General features: G+C 47.5%; 1 protein-coding gene across 3 annotated transcripts in view; it reads left to right on the top strand.

Annotated features, from left to right (window-relative positions):
• Window positions 1-19980, top strand: part of BEND3 (BEN domain containing 3) — a 109394-nt gene extending 89414 nt beyond the window's left edge. For 2 of the 3 annotated variants that reach the window (XM_061131752.1, XM_061131751.1), the window contains 3 exons: window positions 2809-2856; window positions 4641-4843; window positions 14006-19980. In XM_061131752.1, coding sequence (XP_060987735.1) covers window positions 2820-2856; window positions 4641-4843; window positions 14006-16255 — 2490 coding nt within the window. In that variant the 5' untranslated portion in view covers window positions 2809-2819 and the 3' untranslated portion in view covers window positions 16256-19980. Of the gene's footprint in view, window positions 1-351; window positions 518-2808; window positions 2857-4640; window positions 4844-14005 lie in introns of those variants that run through there. The other variant, XM_061131749.1, reaches the window with a different exon arrangement.
• The last annotated feature ends 1570 nt before the right edge of the window (window positions 19981-21550 follow it).

Below are 21550 nucleotides of genomic sequence, written 5' to 3' on the forward strand. Positions count from 1 at the left end.
TCAGAATGACCTAAAAATAATTTTTCAGCTTCATCGAAGTATGAGTGACAGATAAAAATGGTAAATATTGAAGGTGTATGCCCTCGGTATTTTTTATTGGTAAAATTGGGATTGAAATTGCTCGGGGTGAGATGGAGGCCACATGAAGTGGCCGGGCAGCACCAGGCCCCAAGTTTGCAGGCCAGGGATGTGAGTGGGGACCCTCACCTCACTCCCCACCACACAAGCCAGAGGCACTTAGTTTTCCAGGCCTTGCAGATGGGACATCGCCCAGCTTCTCAATGAGCATGGCTTCTTCATTGTCTGGGAGAGAAGGGGCCCACCACACTGCATCCTGGGTGACTTCTGTGCTGGTTTAGCATCTGTCGCTGGTCTATAAATGAACACAGAAATGTTTTCCAAAGCAGATGCACTCTGAGCGCCCTGAGTGCCCAGGAAGCCGCCACCCCTGCCTCCCACCTCACCCGTGAGGCTGCGCAGCCCCCTCCAGCTCTCCTCCCGCCCGCGGGTGGCTCAGGTGTGTACCCTCCTTCATCACCTTCTGCCTCGGGAACCAGGGGGAGCTCGGGAGTCAGGTGCGGAGTTGGTGGTGTCCCACGGTGGTCTCACCGAGTCTCACTCTCGTGGGGACCCCCACGCACGCCGCTCCTCTGAAGTGGAGTGTCAGATATCCAGACCATCTCTGCTCGGTGCCTGTGATTCTCTGCCGGGTTTTCTCATCAACTTCTGTTTTCTTTTCCTCTAGGAGTCACTTGTCCTTTTCATGCTTTTTGCTTAGCCGGAGAGGCTTTGTGAATTCTCACCACGCAGCACCCCCAGATAAACTTGTGCCACCTCCTCCCCGTCCTCCCTCTCCTCTCCGGGATGTGACTGGTTTTGTACACTGTGCCCTGTCCAGCAGGGCTCTTTCTCCCTTGAGGAGACCGGTTCTGGGGCGGGGCGGTAGGGTCTCCAGGGGCAGGTGGCGGCCCAGTCTTGGTCAAGGTTGGGGCGGGGCGGCTCATTCTCGCCTCCTTGAGAAGCCCCTTACCAGTCAGGCCTGAGTTTCTGCCCAGCGTTGGCCAGCCGTGCTGTCTGAAAAGAGTACTGATGCCCTGCTACCTACTTGGAACTCTCCCCTCAGAGACACCCAGACTTGAGGTTTACTTCCCTGGAATACAGTGGAGATTGTCTTTGATAAAAATTCACCTCTGGTAAAATAGTTCTTGACCCCTTGAAGTTGACTTACTTACTGTCTATATTCACTCAGTCCCCCCTGCATGTTTTTTTTCAGATAGTAGATAGTTTAGTAAGTAGTAATAATTTCAGTGTAATTTCAGTTTCAAATAAATCTTAAAATTTCTTATTCATTCCTTTGAAAGTCAGTAACACAGAGATGAAAAAAGTTGTTCCTGTCATGAACTAATTGTGATGACTGAGAATAGTGCCATGCGTTGTACGTCGCTATTATTAGTGACCTTTGAAGTTGTTAGCCTATGCACAGGTCATCCTCTGGTTGTCCCTCCATTGACCTGTCTAAACTGGAACCGTATACCTTTCCACAGCTGCTTGGTGAATGGTTTACTGAACTTTGTAGGTGGCATCCCTTTTCCTTATACAAATTTCATGAAGTTACGCCTGCTGCCCTCTGACCTGTAACTGGAATGGGCACCCAGTACTTGCAGGCAGCTTCACCAGTGGTAAGAACCACAGCTCCTCAGTGTCATCAGTGAGGCTGTCATGTATATTCTTTTCCAACGTTACCACCTCATTTATACTTTATCCTATTTGTGGACATGCTGTTATGTCATTTGGGGAATCTCAAAGGCGTAAAGGTGCTTTTTCAAAATCTCAAAAGGTGCTTTTACCATGATGGTCCATTCCATTTTGGCTCGGGCAGGGAAACCAGCCCCTGATTTTCCATCAGACCCTGCAGCCCATACGAAGGAGGCACTGCCAACCCCTCCAATCTCATCCCCTCATCAGTAAATAGAGTGGTTTGGACCAGATTGTGTGGAGCTCAGGAGCTTTAGGAACTTCTCTTGCTTCTGAAGAAAGGGCTAGACCAGCATCATCCAATAACAGTAGTGAAAGCCACATGTGCAGTTTTAAATTTTCTAGAGTCACTCACATAGTGCTATAGTGTATGGCACTATTCTTGGTGCCATTTTTAAAAGGTGAATTTAATTTTAATACTTAGCCCAATAAATCTGAAATATTATCATTTTAACATGTAATCGATATAAAAATTATTAACGAGATATTTTACATTCTTTTTGCCCTGCTGAGTCTTTGAAATCCAGCATGTATCTTACATCACATCTCCATTTGGACTGGCCACTTTTCGAGTCCTCTGGAGCCACGCATGACTAGTGGCCGCCCTCATGGACGGCGTAGGTCTTTTTGGACCACCTAGAATCTTAGGACCTCAGCTCAGGTTCACAGGCTCCGGACCTTTGTCAGCCTTTTCACAGTGTGGTTAGATGTTTAAGGCAGGGACTGACAGATCATCCAAACTGAGGTCTTTTGTAAGTCTTGAGTTTCTCAGATCCTTTCATTCCGTAAGTGGCTCTCAGCTGATGCTGTAAGCTGCATTCTGCCCGCATAAAGTCTTGGAGAAGAACTCCCGGCAGGAGCAGAGGAGACTCGGCTGCTTCTGGGCATTTGCAGACAAGAGGCTGCAGTTTTCCTTGATGTTGCAGAGTCTTATCAACTTAACCTTCTATTACCCAGAACCAGGGTTGGGAGGGTAAGGGGATTTCTTATGGGTGGGTGAAATTTTAAAAAATAAACAATAAGTCAAGACTTTGTCTTTGTCTTTTCTTTTAGTGGAACAGAAGATGAACGCAACTGAATTCAGTGAAGATGTAGAAGAAGGTAAAAAAAAAAAAAAGCCTCTTTTTAAAAAGCAGTTTAACTTAATACTTTTTTCAAGATATATTCATGTGGTTCAAAACTACTGGATTGGCCACAAAGTTCCTTTGGTTTTTAAAGTAACACTAAAAGACACATTTTGCATTTTCTCCAGGAACGTTAGTGAACAATATAGTCACTGTTGTTTCACTACCTTTTGCCATTTTTCAGGCAACGTCATAATTTCATCATCCTAAAACTTTTTATCTTTTTGAGCAAAGAACTATTCCAGGTGCCTTTTACAGTCTTCTAGGGAATTGAAGTTTTTTCCATTAAGAGAATTCTATAAAGACCAAAATAAATGGACATTTGAAGATGCCGTGTCTGGTGAATACAGAGGATGAATCAGAACTTCCCAGACAAGCTGTAACAGTTTTTGCCTGGTCATCAAAAGAAACATGAGGTCTTGCGTTATCCTGATGGAAAATCATGCATTTTCAATTGACTAGTTCCAGACACTTTTTGTCAAGTACTGCTTTCAGTTGGTTTAATTGGGAGCAGTACTTGTTGGAATTGATTGGTTTTCCAGATGGAGCTTGTAGTAGAGGTCTCCCTTCTAATCCCACCATATACACATCACCTTCTTCGGATGGAGACTTTTTTGGTGTGGTTGGTGGTGGGTAATTTTGTTTGCCCCATGATCTCTTCCGTTCCACATTGTTATACAATATCCACATTTCATCACCTATCACAGTTTGTTTTAAAAATGGACCATTTTTGTTACTTTTAAGTAGAGAATTGCACCTGGAAATGCTCTCAAGGTTTTTTTCACTTAACTTGTATGGAACCCAAACATCAAAGCAATTTAACATAACCAAGCTGGAGAAAATGATTTTCAGTGCTTGATTGGGGTATTGGGAATATGTTGGCTATCTCCTGAGTGGTATAATGTTGATTGTGCTTAATTAATGTCTTGATTTGATCACTACCAACTGCAACTGGTCTGTGTGACCGTGGAGCATTGTCCAGTGAGAAATCTCTAGCATGAAGCTTCACAGTCCACTTTTGATGCATTTGATCAGTCACAGCACCTTCTCCATACACTGCTCAAATCTTTTTTTGTGTGTTTCAGTTGCATTTTTACCTCTCTTGAAGTAATAAAACGTAGTATACCGAAAATGTTGCTTTTTCTTCCATCTTCAATATTAAAATGGCTGCACAAAAATTCACCATTTTTTTTAATGCACACTGATATGATAGCTATCACAGTACAGTCTAACAATGAAATTAAAGTGAAATTAAAATGAAATTAAACTAAAGATGAAATTAAAGACAGTTAAGAGATACTAGAGCTATCTTATGGGAAAAACTTAACAAACCTTTTGGCCAACCCAGTGTTAAAAGATACACAATGAAAAATCAAGGAAAAGTCTCCTCTCATCCTCCATCCTTCTCCACTCACACTTATGGTATCTTATGCATCTTTCCAGGGCTACTTTTTAAAAAGCACCATTTAAAAGAGTAGTGTGTTTTTCTCCTTCCATCTCCTCCCTTCTCCAAGAAAAGACTTTAAAAGCTGCTTTAAACTGAATGTTCTTGGAATGTAATATCACTGTATAGCATGACTAGTGTGGTGAAATATAAATTGGTTGGTTGGGAAGCCAGTTTCATTGATTATTACCCTTGACACTGTTACCTGAGTGAGAATATCAGAAGGTGGCTGCGTACAGCCTGGTGCCTGGGGACCCTGCTAAACCAAGCCCTGCCCCGTGGTCTCCCCACTGAGCCCCATTTCCTCTCTGCCACAGTTCTAAAAAATAACACTGTGAAAGTGGAGACGGAGGCCGAAGATGCTGCCCTGGACTGCTCCGTGAATTCCAGGTCGTCCGAGAAGCACCCTCTGGATGGCGTCTTCACTGCCCTCCAGGACTCCAGCAAGAGAAAGCCCCTGGGTGGCGAGGCCCCGCTGGACTCCGTCCCGAGCGTGAAGAGGCGGCGGCTTATTCCTGAGGTGAGGGCTTCCTGGGAAAGCAGGAACTTGTTGACAGCAAGGACTGTTAATGAAAGCCTACTACATTTTACATAGCCTGCGCCTTACTGGAGCAAGTGAGGCTCAGCAGGGTTTTTCCTAAATCAGGTCCATCTTATGTATTTATTCGGGGAGCTTGTTCAGTGAATCTTTTTGTAAAGAGGACAATTATTTTGTAATATACCTGTTACCCCTAACCTACCTATTTTATAAATTTGCTTTATTTCTTAATCACCTGCTGGTTATATTGAACTTGGCTGAATTCTGAGAGAGAGAAAATGAAACTGGTCACAGTGGTCCCCTTGAGCAGCCTGCAGTTCCCACGGGAGACAAGACAGATTCACAAAACAGTGAAGACTGAGGAGAGAGGGGAATTTGGGAGATGAGAATGCCTGGTCAGCAGAGCCTCCCTGCAGATAGCCAGATCACACCTTAAACTCTTAGCAGAACATTTTCCCAAACTCTCCAGCCCCCTCCTGTCCCCCCCAACACACACACTTTTTGGGGGACCCAGGTAGGCATTACAACTTCTTCATGTCTATCCAACAGAGCCCAAGTTTCAGAGCTCACTGTCATTAGCCCATACATGGGGTGTCAGCCTGGGACTCCCTGGGTTGCTCTTGGTTTAATTCTCCTCTGTTAGATGCTACAGCAGATTGGGAGTTGATAAGTTTTAGAGATTTAGTGAGCCTTTGAAAAGTAAAAACTATCCTTTTTCTTAATTAGCAAAGTCAGAAGATGTAAGATTTTCACTGGATTTCAGTATGCATGTTTGTATTCCCTTATAACGAGGACTGACCTGCATTCCACATCATGGAACGTTGTGGGCTACATTCATTTATTTATCTCATTTTTGGCTATGCTGTACAGGTTTTTTTTTCTAGCTGCAGCAAGCAGAGGCTACTCTATAGTTGTGTGTGGACTTCTCAGGTTGAGGAACAGAGGCTCCATACTTGAGACAAATGGGCTTCATTGCTCCTTGGCATCTTCCCAGACCACGGATTGAACCTGTGTCTCCTGCATTGGCAGGCGGATTCTTTACCACTGAGTCACCAGGGAAGCCCCGCATACCTTTTTTTGTTTCATTTAATCCATGTAACAGTGATGAGAGAATTCATATCTCCTCCATGTAAGTTGAACTCAAGTGCCAAAACGCCAGTGGGGCAGCCTTGTCCCTGGTGTGAGGTGTCAGGAGTGACTTAGAACACTCAGCACCCTGCTCCATATCGAGGAGGTGAGCGAGCCCCACCTTCTCTGATCCAGCCCATAGGAATGGTCATTTCCAGAATGATCGGAGCCTGGAGTCAGATAAGGGGGAGTTCACCATGGAGCCTTTGGCCGGCACTATGACCTCCCAAACTCAGGTCCCTCTATGGTGATGGGAGTGACATGTGGAGCATCGAGACAAGCCCAGCAGAGAGCCTGCCACACGTCAGCTTTCAGAAGTGTTTATTTATTGCTCCCTAACCCCCATCTCCAACTACCACCTATTATGGTCAGTATTCAGCTGCCTCCTTCCACATTTATCAGGAGGAAAATGACATGGAGTTGCCAAGAGAGGCCTTCTGATGCCTTCCCAGACACCCCAGGCCTCAGTGCCATTGATTCTGAGCACCTTCCATCTTCTCACTCGACCCCAAGGAAGGGGATGAGGGCGAGGGGGAGGAATTGATTGGCAGCCCTGATGCTAAAGGTCCATCACTTCAAACCCCTATCAGTGCTGAAGGCCTGTTCATGAGTGACATTTAGTACAATGCTTAGAAGAAAAATAAAACCTCCCTCCAAAATTTAACAAAAGGCTGTATAAAGACATATTTGGCGCTTCCGCTGGGAAAGGCACCATAGCCAAATACAGCAGATGTGGGAGGTGAGTAGCCAGCATTTTTATTGCTAATCATCTTTTTGTTCACAGAAGTGGGAGTGATATTCAAGAGCCCTGTGCCAGGTAGAAGTTCGCTTTGTTCGCCTGGGTTTCCTTGTATCTTTGCTTTTAATCCTAAAGTGTGTCTGTGGTTTGTTTTTCAACTGGAGAGTGGAAAAGCCATCTCATTCAATCAGTGCAGATGTACTGAAGACCTCCTCAGCGTCTTGCACTGTGGTCCCAGCTGGAGGTTCGCCGTCATTTCCATAGCAGCCCTAGCGGATAGGCACCACGGCCCTTCCCAGTTGAGTGAGCCTCAGAGAAGCTAGCACTCCCACGCCTGCTTGATTTGGAACTGCCCTGAAACACTGATGACCTGAGGATTGTGGGGTGTTTGTAAGATGCTGTGAGGAGCTCCTGCTCTGATATTTGGCCATCCCAATAGTCTTTCTCTTCTCCCCTCATTTGCTTTATCCCCCCCTGATTCTTATTTTTTGGGGGCATGTTAGCACATTCTTCATCCTTGCCATACACTGTCAGCAGTGTAAGGATGACCCAGAGGATTAAAGCCATGAGGGCAGAGACTGGCTTGTTCCCTTTGTCCCCAGGGCCTTGTAATATTTGTTTACTGGCCCTGTGTGGTAGACAGCTTATCCATTCCTTATCACTAGCTATACCTGGTTATTTAAGGATGATGATGATAAAGATAAACATTCTATTAGAATTGAAAAGCATCACCCCTGCCTCAGTTTTCTGGAGGTGAGTGGTGCTGCCAGCCCCCTAGGAGCCCTTTTTCATGGTCTGCCCTTGAGGCCACAGTAATCCTCAATTCCCTACTCTGGAGGCATGCTGCTTTCTTGGTGTCCCAGTTTGCTGACTCCATGGGCACCATTTAGCCATTCCTCTTTTGTTGAACTGAATTCAGTGACTGCTTTTGGATTTGGAGTCCTGAAGAAGATGTTCAGTGCTGGGGGCCTCTCCGTGGTGACCCAACCCCCAAGGTGTCACTGGGTATGGACACCTGGGGTCCCCCCTTAATAACCTGCTCGTGCCTCACTGGTAACCTTACATCAGCTTCTTTTCGATCAGTCAGATCCTCCAGCTGAGAGAGTTGGGCATTCCTGTGTGGGTCTGAGGGCTAGCAGAAGGATGAAATGTACAATTGGATGCGGCAGAGATGCTGGTACTGCAGAGCCTGAGCTGCATAGCAGGTTTCCCATCTGGTTGGAAGATGAGCCTCGGAGAATTGGGAATGGTGTCAGCCAGACACCAGTGCCAAGTAGCACAGATTTAAAGATTTCTTGATACTCCTAGACAGCTGAGCAGAGATTTTATCAGCAGCAGCAGATGCAGCCAGCCCATCGTCACCTTGGCAGTGTTTGTGGAATTAAACGGAGCGCCGACTGGACAGAACATCGGGGTGGGCGTACCTTAGGACCTTCTCTTCGGTGCTTGTGTCCGGTTCTTTGTGGAATTGTGCATCCAAGGTCTCTGGGAGCGAGGAACATTGCCCTCTGCTGGGACTCTAACTTAATTTTTTATTCAAGCAAGTTAGCCAAAAATGTTTGTATTGATGGCAGTGTCTCTAACATGCCTGGTAGAAACTGAAATATTTTTATTAATGAGGCTGACGAGTGAGAGTTATTGGGGGGATTTCCAGTTCTGATCAACTCTGGCCTCTGCCTGCAGTAGGAATGTGGGGTAGTCAAACTACTTCTGTTTGTTTTGTTCAGTTCACCCAAAAACTTTTCTCTATGCTTATTTCCTACTCTGAGTGTTAATGAAGGCAGATCCCTTTTACGATCATGTACTTTTGTTGCATGGCGTGTGAGTTTCTGGTAACCTCTCTCTGCATAGAATCTTATTTCAAATGTATTAGTGGAACTGCTTGTTATAAAGCCTTTACTTGTCCCTTTCCAAAATAAATTGTAATATAATTATGATTTTCTTTAATAATTGGCATTACACACTCAAATTTCTCTACATTGGTAAAACCTCATAGAAATCATAATCCATAGGACCTCCAAAATTATTTTGGTGCAGTAAAATTTAATGATGAGTTGATTGCTAAAAATCTTATTTATAATCTATAGGAATTAGCAAGAAGATTTGAATTTATTAGGGCAGTGCTTTTCAACAGTGACCCACAGTTGTAAATCCACCTTACAGAGCCATTCGGTTCACATATTTGGATTTGTATGTAAATATATAGACACAGAGAAATAGAACAAAACTTCTTGAGTGTATTTACTGTGTGAAATGCCCTCTGATATTTTCTGTTGTTTTCTTTCTTTCCTTCCTGTCTTTCACACTTCCTCCTTCCCTCCCTCTTTTATGCTGGTCTTGATCCATCAAATCAGTGTCATCATTTCTAAATGGGTCATATGACGACCCACAGTTCCAAACATGCTGCCTCAGGGGTAAAGATTTTCAACCATCTCCATTCCTTCCTTCCTTCATATTTCTGATGTGTGTAATGTGGTTTCTTTTGTTTCTTCCTTCCTTTTTAAAATTATCCTTTGCTCTCTGCCGACAGCAGAACTAAAGAACTGAAAAGAGTCTAAAACCCCACCTTGAGCTCACCTGTGCTTCTTGGACTCCTCCCAGCCCAGCCTTTAGGGCAAACAGACCTCTAAGAATTCCTTCTATGAGTGACTTACCCTGCTACACTGGAGGAAAGTTCTCCTTTGATTTAAGTTCTTAAGTTACTTACACCTTCCCTAACTCATGTTAGGTTCTTTAGTTCTCCCCTTTATTTAATAGTTAAGAGTAATCATTACAGCTAGTTCAATAAGAAGCCCACTGTATTGTCACTGCTCTGGCTTGGGAAGAGCACTGTTAATAATAATCGTACTATAACAGTAAATATTTATTAAGCACTTTCTGTGATTCAGAGATGGGCTCAGTGCATCATGCTCATTATCTCATTAGGTGCTCATAGCTACCCTGGTACCTGAGACAGGGACCATTATATATTCCTGAGTTACACACAGGAAGCTGACATGTAAGCGGTCACGCAGAGGACCCAGCCACTCCTTTATACCTCCCTTATTTTTGTTGTTTAGTCGCTAAATTGGGTGTGACCTTTTGTGATTCCATGGACTGTAGTCGTATTTAGATATGTGTGACTCTTTTGCAACCCCATGGAATGTACCCTACCAGGTTCTTCTGTCCATGAGGTTTTCCAGGCAAGAATACTGGAGTGGGTTGCCATTTCCTCCTCCAGGGGATCTTCTCGACCCAGGGATCAAATCGAACCCGTGTCTCCTGCATTGGCAGGCGGGTTCTTTACCACTGAGCCACCAGGGAGGCCTTATACCTCCCTACACTCATGTTATTCATGAAGCTAGTGGCCTCTTTGAACATTTTTCTTAAGCGTTTATTTGAGAGCAGTAGACACTTTACCCTGCTTAACAAATGTTCAGTGAGCACTCTGTCCCAGGCACTTTGCAGGACACTGGAGATCAAGTAGGGAAGACCTGGTCCCACATGTAAGCATCTTGCAGTGTGGTGAGGGCACAGATAAGTCTCAGGGAGGAGACCCCATGGGGGAGAGGGGTGGGCAGCAGGCTCGCTCCAGCCCAGGAACCCCCTGCCCTCTGCTCACGGGCAGTAGTAGGAGCGTCAGGGATCTCTGACCCTTTATCAGGTTTCTGGCTACCTCCATGGGATAATTAGGGCTTCCCTGGTGGCTCAGATGGTAAAGAATCTGCCTGCAATGCAGGAGACCCAAGTTCCATCCCAGGGTTGGTAAGATGCCCTGGAGAAAGGAATGGCTACCCACTCCGGTGTTCTTGAGAATTTCATGGACAGAGGAGCCTGGAGGGCTACAGTCCATGGGGTGGCAAAGAGTCAGACATAACTGAGTGAATAACACACACATACACAGGATCATTAAAACACTTGAACGAATCCTATTATTTTTCAGGTTCCTGAGAGACTAAGGTAGGTGTTCTTTTGCATGGTTGTTGTCAGCAGAGATGCAGGAGAAAAATCAACCTGTGTTTAATATGAGTCTGATGTTTCCATTCTCTAAACAAGAGGGTCTGGGGAGTTCCGTGACAGTCCAGTGGCAAGGACTCCCAGCTTCCGTGCAGGGGGCACGGGACATGAGTAGGGAGATCTGTCCGTGGTCTCTTTCCAACTCAGGCCTTTGTATTGCTCACCTGCTGCTATAGTGGCAGTCCCCCCAGAGGCTGCCTCTTTTCCCTGTTTTTTCTTTTTTTCTTTTAAGGTTGCAAGAGGAAAGCGCCTCGGGTACTGTGCCATGCTGGCATTAGCGCTGTCTGAAGGCCTATAAATGACACCGAGCCTGCCTGAACGAGATAAACCGGGGATAGACACTACCATCCAGAGAGGCCCAGTGGCTTGTTAGAAATGCAGAGCCTCGAATGAGAATCTGTATTTTCACTAGATCTCAGGCAATTTATATGGACATTAGACTTCTAGAAGTGCTGCGATCGGTCAGGCTACACAGCCATATTTTTCCCCAGCTTCCTAAGGAGGCACTTTCTTTTCTTGCATTTTCCAGTTGCCCAAGGCTCACACGTGTTTGTAGAAGAACCTCTTTGTGCTTCAAAAACCCTGCCTGCTCCCCTGACACCCACCACTGCTCTCCAGTTAGCTCTTCTGCCTAAATAGGCCCTCAAAAATATATTCCAGTATACTTCGGGGTCAAATTCAACATTTGTCAAAAACAGGTTTATGACAGGAATGTAATGAACGACATATACCATTTGATATGTTTTGACGTGTACATACCAGTGGAACCACACCACAATCAAGATGAGAAACATCCATCACCTGTTACCGTGAAAGTTGCCTTGTGTCCCTTTGCATCCTTTCCCCTGCTTTCTGTCACTAAAGATGAGTTTGCCTTGTCTAGAATTTTATATGAATGGCATCCTACAGGCCTCTTTTATCTATCTGGCTTCTTTTCCTCAGCTTAATTATTTTGAGGTTCATCATGAGTACCAGGTTAGTCAGCTCTGTTGCTGAGTGGTACTCTGCTGTAAACACAGTGTATCTATATACTTGTTCATAAAAATTAGGGTTGTTTCCAGTTGGGAGCTGTTTATAAACAGGGCTGCCATGAACATCTGCATAAAAGTATTTGATCATATGCTTTCATTTTGCTTGGCAAATAAATAACTAGGAATGGAATATACCTGGATCATATGGTCCAACATATAACTTCTTAAAAAAAATACCAACTGTTTTCCAAGGTGGTTATACCATTTTATATCTACCCTAGCCGCCTATGAGAGTTCCAGTTCCTTCATATCATCTCTATCACTCAGTATCATCTGTCTTTTTTGATTATACCCATCCTTGTGGGGAGTGATATGCTATCTCAGTGTGGTTTTAATGTCATGCATGTTCTTAAGCATCTTTTATACAGGATCTTAGTTTCCTGATCAGGGATCCAACCCATGCCCTGTGCAGTGGAAGTGTGGAGTCTTAACCACTGTACCTCCATGGAAGTCCCACTGAGCATCTTTTTTTGTGCTTATTTACCATTTATATAGCTTCTCCGAAGTGATTGTTGAAACTTAATTGGGTTATGTGTTATTGAGTTTGAGTGTTCTTTATGTAATCTGGATTCAGGTCCTTTATCAGATAAATGATATGTCTGATTTCTTCCAGTCTAGGCTTGTTTTTCATTTTTTAAAGAAGTTTTAAATTTTGATGAAGTCCAGTTTATTAATTTGTTTTCTTATGTATTGTGCTTGTGTGTTACCTCTGAGAAGTATTTGCCTAAAAAACAGTGTCATAAAGGATTGCTCTTATGTTTTCTTCTAGAGGTGTTAGAATTTTAATTTGAAAGTGAAAAGTGAAAGTCGCTCAGTCATGTCCAACTCTTTGCGACCCCATCAACTATACAGTCCATGGAATTCTCCAGACCAGAATACTGGAGTGGGTAGCCTTTCCCTTCTCCAGGGGATCTTCCTAACCCAGGGATCAAACCCAGGTCTCCCACATTGCAGGTGGATTCTTCACCAAGTGAGCTACAAGGGAAGGCCATAATTTTAAGTTAGTTTTTATTTTTACATCCATGATCCATTTTTTAGTTAATTTTTTTATATGATACATATAGAATGAAAGTTTTTTTCCTTTTTTTTTTTTTTTTTTTGCACATGTATGTCCAATATTTCTAGCATCATTTGTTGAAAAGATTCTCCTTTCTCTACTGAAGCCTTTGAACTTGTGTTGAAAATCATTTGTCCATATATATGTCAGTAAACCTCTTAAACCATCCAGGGCCTACCAATAGGGAAAACCACTAATGAAAGCAGTGAGGACTCTGGGATCCCAAATGGTCAGGGCAGTTGCCTTCTGGTATGAAGCTTGGATTCAAGCTTTGGTATCTTGGAACAGGCCCTGGGAGTACATTGAGAGTGGACCTGCAAAGTATGTCAAATGGGCAAGTTGAGGAGATAATTCCTGAAATCATTAATTCTCTCACTGTCTTCTATTGAGCAAGGCTGGAGAGAGCATCAAAAGTACCTTTCTAGATGCATAGGAAAGGTGTTAATTCATTACACACAGTGGGTGCTTTAGGAGCTGGGGCTTAAAACTCTTCGGCAGTTCTGATTGAGAAGGGCTGCTGGAACTAGGAGACTGAGACTTAGAAACCTGGGAGGCCTCATCACTTCACGGAATCCGCAGTTGGCTAGGCTTGGAGCAATTCTGGGCCTTTTCCACCTGAAATAAGACATGACTCCAGGCATTGGTAGAGCTGGCAGCTGACTATGGCTCTCTAGATTCTAGTTCGTCCACGCTCAGCACCGTGCATCTTGGGAGCTGTCCAGAGTAGAGACGCCTGCTCTCCTAGAGTCTGCAAACTGGGCAGTAGGCTGCGCTTTCTGTAGATGCCGTTGGCAGGACTCCTGCCTGTCTTAGAGCAGTCAGGGCAGTGAGGTGACCTGTCCGTAGCCAGGCTGCCACAGGAGCACTTCCTGTTCCTGGGGTCTCTCTCCCATCCCTCATGGGCTCTCGCTAGGCCCCGTCAGCATCTGTGCTCAGTCTATGGACAGGAAGTTCAGGCATGGTGTCCTACAGGAATTGAAAGCCTCCAGGGTCCAGCCTGAGCCTCTCAGGGATTAGGGAGAGCAAGCAAGTTTGGCCCTGGGATGCAGGTTTGTGTTAATGGTGTGTTCTGGACCCACAGAATGGTTCCCAGGCAAGGGAAGCACTTTCTCATAGGCTCCTGAGGTTGACCTGGCTCCCTCTGTGTGTGACATAGATCAGAACCCTCACCTGACGTACCTTTTGTCTTCCAGGCGCTCCTAGCAGGTATGCGGAACCGGGAGAACAGCTCGCCCTGCCAGGGCAACGGGGAGCCGGCAGGCCGGGGCAAGAACTTGGGCTCCGTGTGGCCAGGCGAGGAGGATCCCAGCCACGACGTGAGCACACCCTCCTACAAGAAGCCTCTGTACGGCATCTCACACAAGATCATGGAGAAGAAGAACCCTCCCGCAGGGGACATGCTCAACACCTATGAGCTCTCGGAGAAGGTGAACCCCAGCAACAGCCCCTCACCACTGCGGCTCCTGAACGAGACACAGAAGCGGGACACTGGTGGCCCTGCAGCAGCCACCGACAGCGACCCCAACATCTACTTTCTCATCCAGAAGATGTTCTACATGCTCAACACGCTCTCCTCCAACATGTCGCAGCTGCATAGCAAGGTGGACCTGCTCTCCCTGGAGGTGAGCCGCATCAAGAAGCAGGTGAGCCCCACTGAGATGGTGGCCAAGTTCCAGCCGCCACCCGAGTATCAGCTCACGGCGGCCGAGCTCAAGCAGATCGTGGACCAGAGCCTTTCGGGCGGCGACCTGGCCTGCCGCCTGCTGGTGCAGCTTTTCCCAGAGCTCTTCAGCGACGTGGACTTCTCCCGGGGCTGTGGTGCCTGCGGCTTCGCGGCCAAGCGGAAGCTGGAGTCGCTGCACTTGCAGCTCATCCGGAACTACGTGGAGGTCTACTACCCGTCGGTGAAGGACACGGCCGTGTGGCAGGCCGAGTGCCTGCCCCAGCTCAACGACTTCTTCAGCCGTTTCTGGGCCCAGCGGGAGATGGAGGACAGCCAGCCCAGCGGCCAGGTGTCTGGCTTCTTCGAGGCCGAGCCTCAGGTGGACGCTGGCCACTTCCTGGACAGCAAGGAGCAGGAGGAGGCCCTGTCCCTGGACCGCAGCAGCACCATCGCCTCTGACCATGTGGTGGACACGCAGGACCTCACCGAGTTCCTGGACGAGGCGTCATCCCCCGGCGAATTCGCGGTCTTCCTTCTGCACCGGCTGTTCCCCGAGCTCTTCGACCACCGGAAGCTGGGCGAGCAGTACAGCTGCTACGGGGATGGCGGCAAGCAGGAGCTGGACCCGCAGCGGCTGCAGATCATCCGCAACTACACGGAGATCTACTTCCCCGACATGCAGGAGGAGGAGGCCTGGCTGCAGCAGTGTGCCCAGCGCATCAACGACGAGCTGGAGGGCCTGGGGCTGGACGCGGGCAGCGAGGGCGAGCCCCCGCGAGATGACTGCTACGACTCATCCAGCCTGCCCGATGACATCTCCGTGGTCAAGGTAGAAGACAGCTTCGAGGGCGAGCGGCCCGGCCGGCGGTCCAAGAAGATCTGGCTGGTGCCCATCGACTTCGACAAGCTGGAGATCCCGCAGCCTGACTTCGAAGTGCCGGGCGCCGACTGCCTGCTGAGCAAGGAGCAGCTGCGCAGCATCTACGAGAGCAGCTTGTCCATCGGCAACTTTGCCTCGCGCCTGCTGGTGCACCTGTTCCCGGAGCTCTTCACCCACGAGAACCTGCGCAAGCAGTACAACTGCAGCGGCTCCCTGGGCAAGAAGCAGCTGGACCCGTCCCGTATCAAGCTCATCCGCCACTACGTGCAGCTGCTCTACCCACGGGCCAAGAATGACCGTGTCTGGACACTGGAGTTTGTGGGCAAGCTGGACGAGCGCTGCCGGCGCCGGGACACGGAGCAGCGGCGCTCCTACCAGCAGCAGCGCAAGGTCCACGTGCCGGGCCCTGAGTGCAGGGACCTGGCCAGCTATGCAATCAACCCCGAGCGGTTCCGGGAGGAATTTGAGGGGCCCCCGCTGCCCCCCGAAAGGAGCAGCAAGGACTTCTGCAAGATCCCCCTGGACGAGCTGGTGGTGCCCTCGCCCGACTTCCCGGTGCCTTCGCCGTACCTGCTGTCCGACAAGGAAGTGCGCGAGATCGTGCAGCAGAGCCTGTCCGTGGGCAACTTCGCCGCGCGGCTGCTCGTCCGGCTCTTCCCAGAACTCTTCACCGCCGAGAACCTGCGGCTGCAGTACAACCACTCCGGGGCCTGCAACAAGAAGCAGCTGGACCCCACACGCTTGCGGCTCATCCGCCACTACGTGGAGGCCGTGTACCCGGTGGAGAAGATGGAGGAGGTGTGGCACTACGAATGTATCCCGAGCATCGACGAACGCTGCCGCCGCCCCAACAGAAAGAAATGCGACATCCTGAAGAAAGCCAAGAAGGTGGAGAAGTGAGGGGTGCGTGGGGCACTGAGCGTCGCCCCCTCCCCCCACCACCACGAGCCCGAGCCGCGTCCACAGCCGCGCACCTTATATCGGCGCGGCGGGGCCTGCTGCATTTGCACACGCGCTCGCCCAGCCGGCCACGGCCACGACAAAGAAGCCTCGCATTTGGTCTCTTGTACTTAACGACTTTTGTCCTGTGTTCCTGGTGATGCAGCCAGAGTCTGGGGAGAGCAGAGCTGCGAGGGCAGAGGGGCCTCAGGAGTCAGGGTTCCCTCTCCTCAGCAGCGTCCTCCCGGTCCCCTCACTATTTGAAATGCAAATCAAACAACCTTCTTGTTCCTCTTCCCACATTTTACATCTTCCATTTTTATAAAAAAAAAAAAAAATTTTTTTTTTTTTTAATTAAAAAGAAACCCTTTTTAAGAAAATCATTGGGCTCCGTGGAGGCCATTTTACTCAAAAAAATTTTTTTTTTAATATTTGAGATGAAGTACTGTAAGATGACTTCAGTCACTGGGAATTTTCTTTTAAGATGGTTTCAGATATATGAAATTTTTAGAAGTGCCATGTTCATGCATGATGGCTGATGGCTTCAGGTGGCATAGAGACGGATTTTACTGACCTTGTCTTTTATTAGTACATCGGATTCTGGAAGAGTCAGGATGCCTCTTGGATGGCAGTGGAGGGGATGGAGTAGTTCGGTATCCTTTCTGACCACGGTCAGTGGCACTCTCCCTCCCACTGTGGTGCCGAGGAAGGGGCTATGGGGACGGCCTGGCCTGGCCTGTCTCACTGCTGCGCCAGTAAGAATGTTGTGCTCACCCCGTAGACGAGAACACTGGATGGTGATGATGGTGATATGAATGTAGATAGATGTGGAAACACGTCACAATGTCTTCATTTGAGCTGTGTCCTTCCACTGCCCTCTTTCCTTCCTATACAAGGATGCTGGTTAGAGGGACAAACACATTTCCTTGGAAAACTGTGTGTGGATATTTGGCTTCTTGTTTAAGGATGGGCCCCATTGGGCTCACCAAGAACTGTTTACTTTGCGTGTGTGTATTTGTATAAAACCCAGGTTCTGGGAGCTGTATGGTGGCTTCACCACACCTCAGTGTCGGCTCCTGCAGTCAGTACACACCCTTGTTCCTCAGGGCCGGGCCTGAACCATGGGCTCTCTTGAGGATACCTGGTGTTGGAAGGACACAGGCCATCTGAAATAGGGCTCCCGTATCCCTTTCCGGGGTCCACTCAGAGCTTTCCCTTTGGGCCCCCAGAAGGACCTGCTCTCCTACATCTGGCCGGTCCCTCGGCCTCAGGATGAGACACCTCTTTTCTCTTCCCTGGTTGGGAAGGTCACACTGCTCCAGGCCAGTGGCATGCTCTCCAGGATTCCAACCAGGAAACTCCCCAACAGGTAAAGTCCTTAATGTAAAAACAATACTTTTACCTACCTGACTTTGGGGGCTAGTGCCTAAGAGGGAAAGGGAACAGTCTAAACACAATACATCATCCCAGAAAGCTAGAAAATAAATTGATGAATCACACAGGGTAGTCGTAAAACCCTTGTGGAATGTTAATTTAATAACCTAATGGCTTAATATTTTGCTACCTTAAAATGCAGAAATAATAGAAACAATCTGTGAATTCTCTTCATACAGATAAGGACTTCAGCTTTAGTGACTCTATGATGGAACTTTGCCTGCACTCACAGCCTTTTTTTTTTTTTTAATGACAGGATTCTGAGCAGTGTGAAGTTGCCGATCTCACTTTGGTAAATTTGCTTTTAAATGTCATTTGCAGATTATTTCCGTTGTAACTGCGGACCTAAATTATTACAGTTTGGAAACACACAGGGACTTAATGACTCTCTCTCACCCACCCACATACATGTGTACACACACATTTCTTAGTGAAAAACTGAAGTGAGATGAAGGGGACCGACATGAATAACAAGCTCAACCTCTTTGTGCCTGGAAAGGAGGAGGACTGGAGCAGCCGGAGACTCACTTCCCCCTCTCCTGGGCCTTTCTCTATGCCTTAGTCTCTCCAGCACACAAATGCATGCCTGCGTGCATGTGCGTGCACACACCCAAAGATGGCAGTGGCTCTCTCCCTCACCAGTCCTGCGGGTGGGAGGGTGCTGTGGAATTTGTTCTGGTCTCTAGGATGTATCCAAGAGGATTCCAAGCCATGTGAAAATTGCCCTGCTTTCTAGAGGGTGGAATGTGACCCTGCAACTTCAGAAGCACAATCATTTAATAATTTTTTTTTTAATCATCCTGTCTACCCACAATAGAGACGTCAACAGGTTCTAGGAATTAAATATATCTCTTTATAACCTAGAGCATGTTCATTTTTTGGAAACCGTGTTTTGATGGTTTCTTTAATACTTTTCCTGCATGGGGCTTCTTCCCCCAAATCTCAAGAGTCCCTTCCAGTGAAGAGAGGTGGATGCTCTCTGTGTGAGCTGTATCTTGTCTCTCTGGACTGACTCACCAGGAACCACCTGCAGGCCCTGTGTCTGTGTGGTGTCCTCAGCCTCCAGCCATACAGGTGGGCTCCAGGGGCTTTTTTTTTTTTTTACATGAAGCAATAGAATTATAAAATATCTAAATTTTTTTCAAAATTTAATGTTTTCCATAAAATCTGTTGGCAAAACCCCTACTCCCTCTGCATCTAAATTCTTTGATTTTTGTTAATACTTGTTTGTGTTTGGGGAATTTTTTTCTCCCTCACATCCAGAAGTAGCACAGACACATTCTGATGTTGAGTAAAATAGCACGTCACAATAGGTGGTAGTGTCCCTCGTTTTTCTGTTAGTGAGTTTTAAAAGAATGTACGAAGATAGTCATGAATGTACTGAGTGTTCTAACCCTGCTTCCGTTCACTTTGGCTGTGTCTCCATGACAACACAGGTTTGACAGGGAATAAAGTTGTACCCGGTGTCATGGGTGTTAGTGTGCCCCTCCCCCTCAGTGTTGGACCCCACCCTTCCTTGCTTTTTAAGTTTGGTGTGAGGGGGTACCACATCAGCAGCAATCATCAACCAACCAATGGGATCTACTTAGTGGTAAGCGGATTAACTGTTTAAATGCTAAGAGTCACTGGCCTGACCACACCATAGTATGGCCACTTGGGTTCCTGCAGGCATGGCTTCATTTTCCACCTTTGCCCCAAATGTTTACTTCCTGCCTGATCGAGGAGGAGGGTCTCAAGACCTCAGATTGGAGGCCATTGAGCTCTTAACCCTGACTCACCATGGAGAGATGCTATGAAGTGGTGGGACTTCCCTGGTGGTCCAGTGGTTACCACTCCGTGCTTCCGCTGCAGGGGGCACGGCTTCTATCCCTGGTCAGGGAACTAAGATCTCACATGCTATAGGGCAAAAAAAGAAAAGAAGTGGTCCCTGGGCCAAGGGACTCTTAATGTCATTCAGAGATACGTGTCTCTTGTAGATCCAGCCTTAATGTTTTTCTGACATCCTAGTGATAGCAGACCCTGCGCAAAGTGGATATCAGAGTTAATACTGTGAGGAGACAAAATAATGAGAATAGTTTTACCAAAGATAATGAAACATTGCATAATGTCTGCATTTTACCATTGATTTGAGTGCACCCTTAGAAAACTGAATGTAACAAAAACCCAGGACATTTTTTGGAAATTGTATGCTCTCTAGCAACTGTGTGAATTTTTATACAAGCACTGTTTTATGAGTTACATAAAATGTTATAAAAATACGGTCTCCTAACATCTTCTTTTCTTAGGGCAGAGGTCTCTGGGAACGTATGGGTCTCTTTGTCTGCGTGGGGCTTCACCACCCGCTCCCAGGGGAGGGCAGGGGCACTCGGGGAACCACGGCTTCTCGGCTTCCACACTCTGGGTGTCGGGGTGCAGTCTGTCACAGCTGAATGACAGACGTCACCAAATAAGTCCTAGCGCATTTCTGACACAAACCGCTTCCCAGCCAGGCAGTAGAGGCACAACTGACCTTCCGTTCCCTGGTCGGCTGCCAGACCCGCCCTGTTGCCAAACTGGAGGAGTTTCAGCTCACTCTTTCTTTTCCACTTTGGATTAAATGGGATTTAGTTTCTCAAGGCAAACCTGTTATTAACTGATAACAAAAGGATGCATGTTCTCTTGCCTCATTGGCGAATTATAAATCATTCAATAATATTTCTTAGTAAAAATAATATCAAGCTACCAAGCATTTTTTAGCCCTGGGGGTCACGTGGTGTAGCGTGCGTCCTGGCCTGTGACCGGAGCGCGCTCCCCACAGCGAGCGAGCGAGCGAGCGAGCGAGCGAGCGAGCGAGCGCTCGGCCCGGAGCGCGCACACCTGTGCGGGCAGCCGTGCGCAGGTCAGGGCTGGTGGGGACTGGAGCCTGATTTACTCCATAAGCAAGTTGAAACAAGACTTGAAGGCGAAATTCTTTAGATCCTTTCTGGCCGTATGTATCTTTGTTTTCGACCAAAAGGAAAAAAAAAAGTCCGGTGCCTCAGCTGCCTCTAAGGTGGTGGCTCCATCCGCGAGTAAGACGGCACGCGGCAGCCCCCGTCCGCCGCATGGCCTCGGGCCACTGAGCTCACTGGCATCTGTTCGCCTCAGCCTGCACGGGAACGGTGAGGTGGGTGAGGTGACCGTCCCTGAGGGTGAGGTCAGTGCCCTCATTAGCGCGGCGTGTAAACGGGGAGCCTTTCTGGCCAGGCTTGTTTGCAGAGGCTCTGGCCAGTGTCAACATGGGGTGCCTCATCTGCGGTGTGGGGGCTGCGGGCCTGCCCGCCAGGAGGTCTCACCCCTCCACCCCTGCTGCGCCGGCTGAGGAGAAGGAAGTGAAAACAAAGAGGAATCTGAGGAGTGTGATGATGACCCGGGGCTTCGGTCGTTTTGACTAAACCTCTTTAGAGACAGGCTCAATAAAAAGCTGAGCTCTTTGCTGCTGCTGTCTTGCAAATAACGGTAATAGAGAATTTCAGTGGGCTTACTTGTAAAAGCCAGTTCTCCGAAATAAGAACTCCATACCAGATTATTCTGATTATTGGAATGGTGAGATGCAGTGGACACTGAACTTCCAGAGAAATCTAAAATCCCCAAACCAGTTATGGGGAAGACGAACATTCATCGCCCACTTGCTTGGATGGCAGTGTTGGGCCTACCTGAGTGTATACCGCATGCCAGGCACACTGCTGAGAGTTTCTCCTGGATCATAGCTGGTGAGGATCTCAGAAGCCCTGTGAGGTAAGTTCCCTAATTAAGCCTGTTAAGAAAGCTAAGGCCCTGAAAAGTATGTGTACCATCTCATTT

Source organism: Dama dama, chromosome 28, assembly GCF_033118175.1.
Source record: "Dama dama isolate Ldn47 chromosome 28, ASM3311817v1, whole genome shotgun sequence".
Taxonomy (NCBI): Eukaryota; Metazoa; Chordata; class Mammalia; order Artiodactyla; family Cervidae; genus Dama; species Dama dama.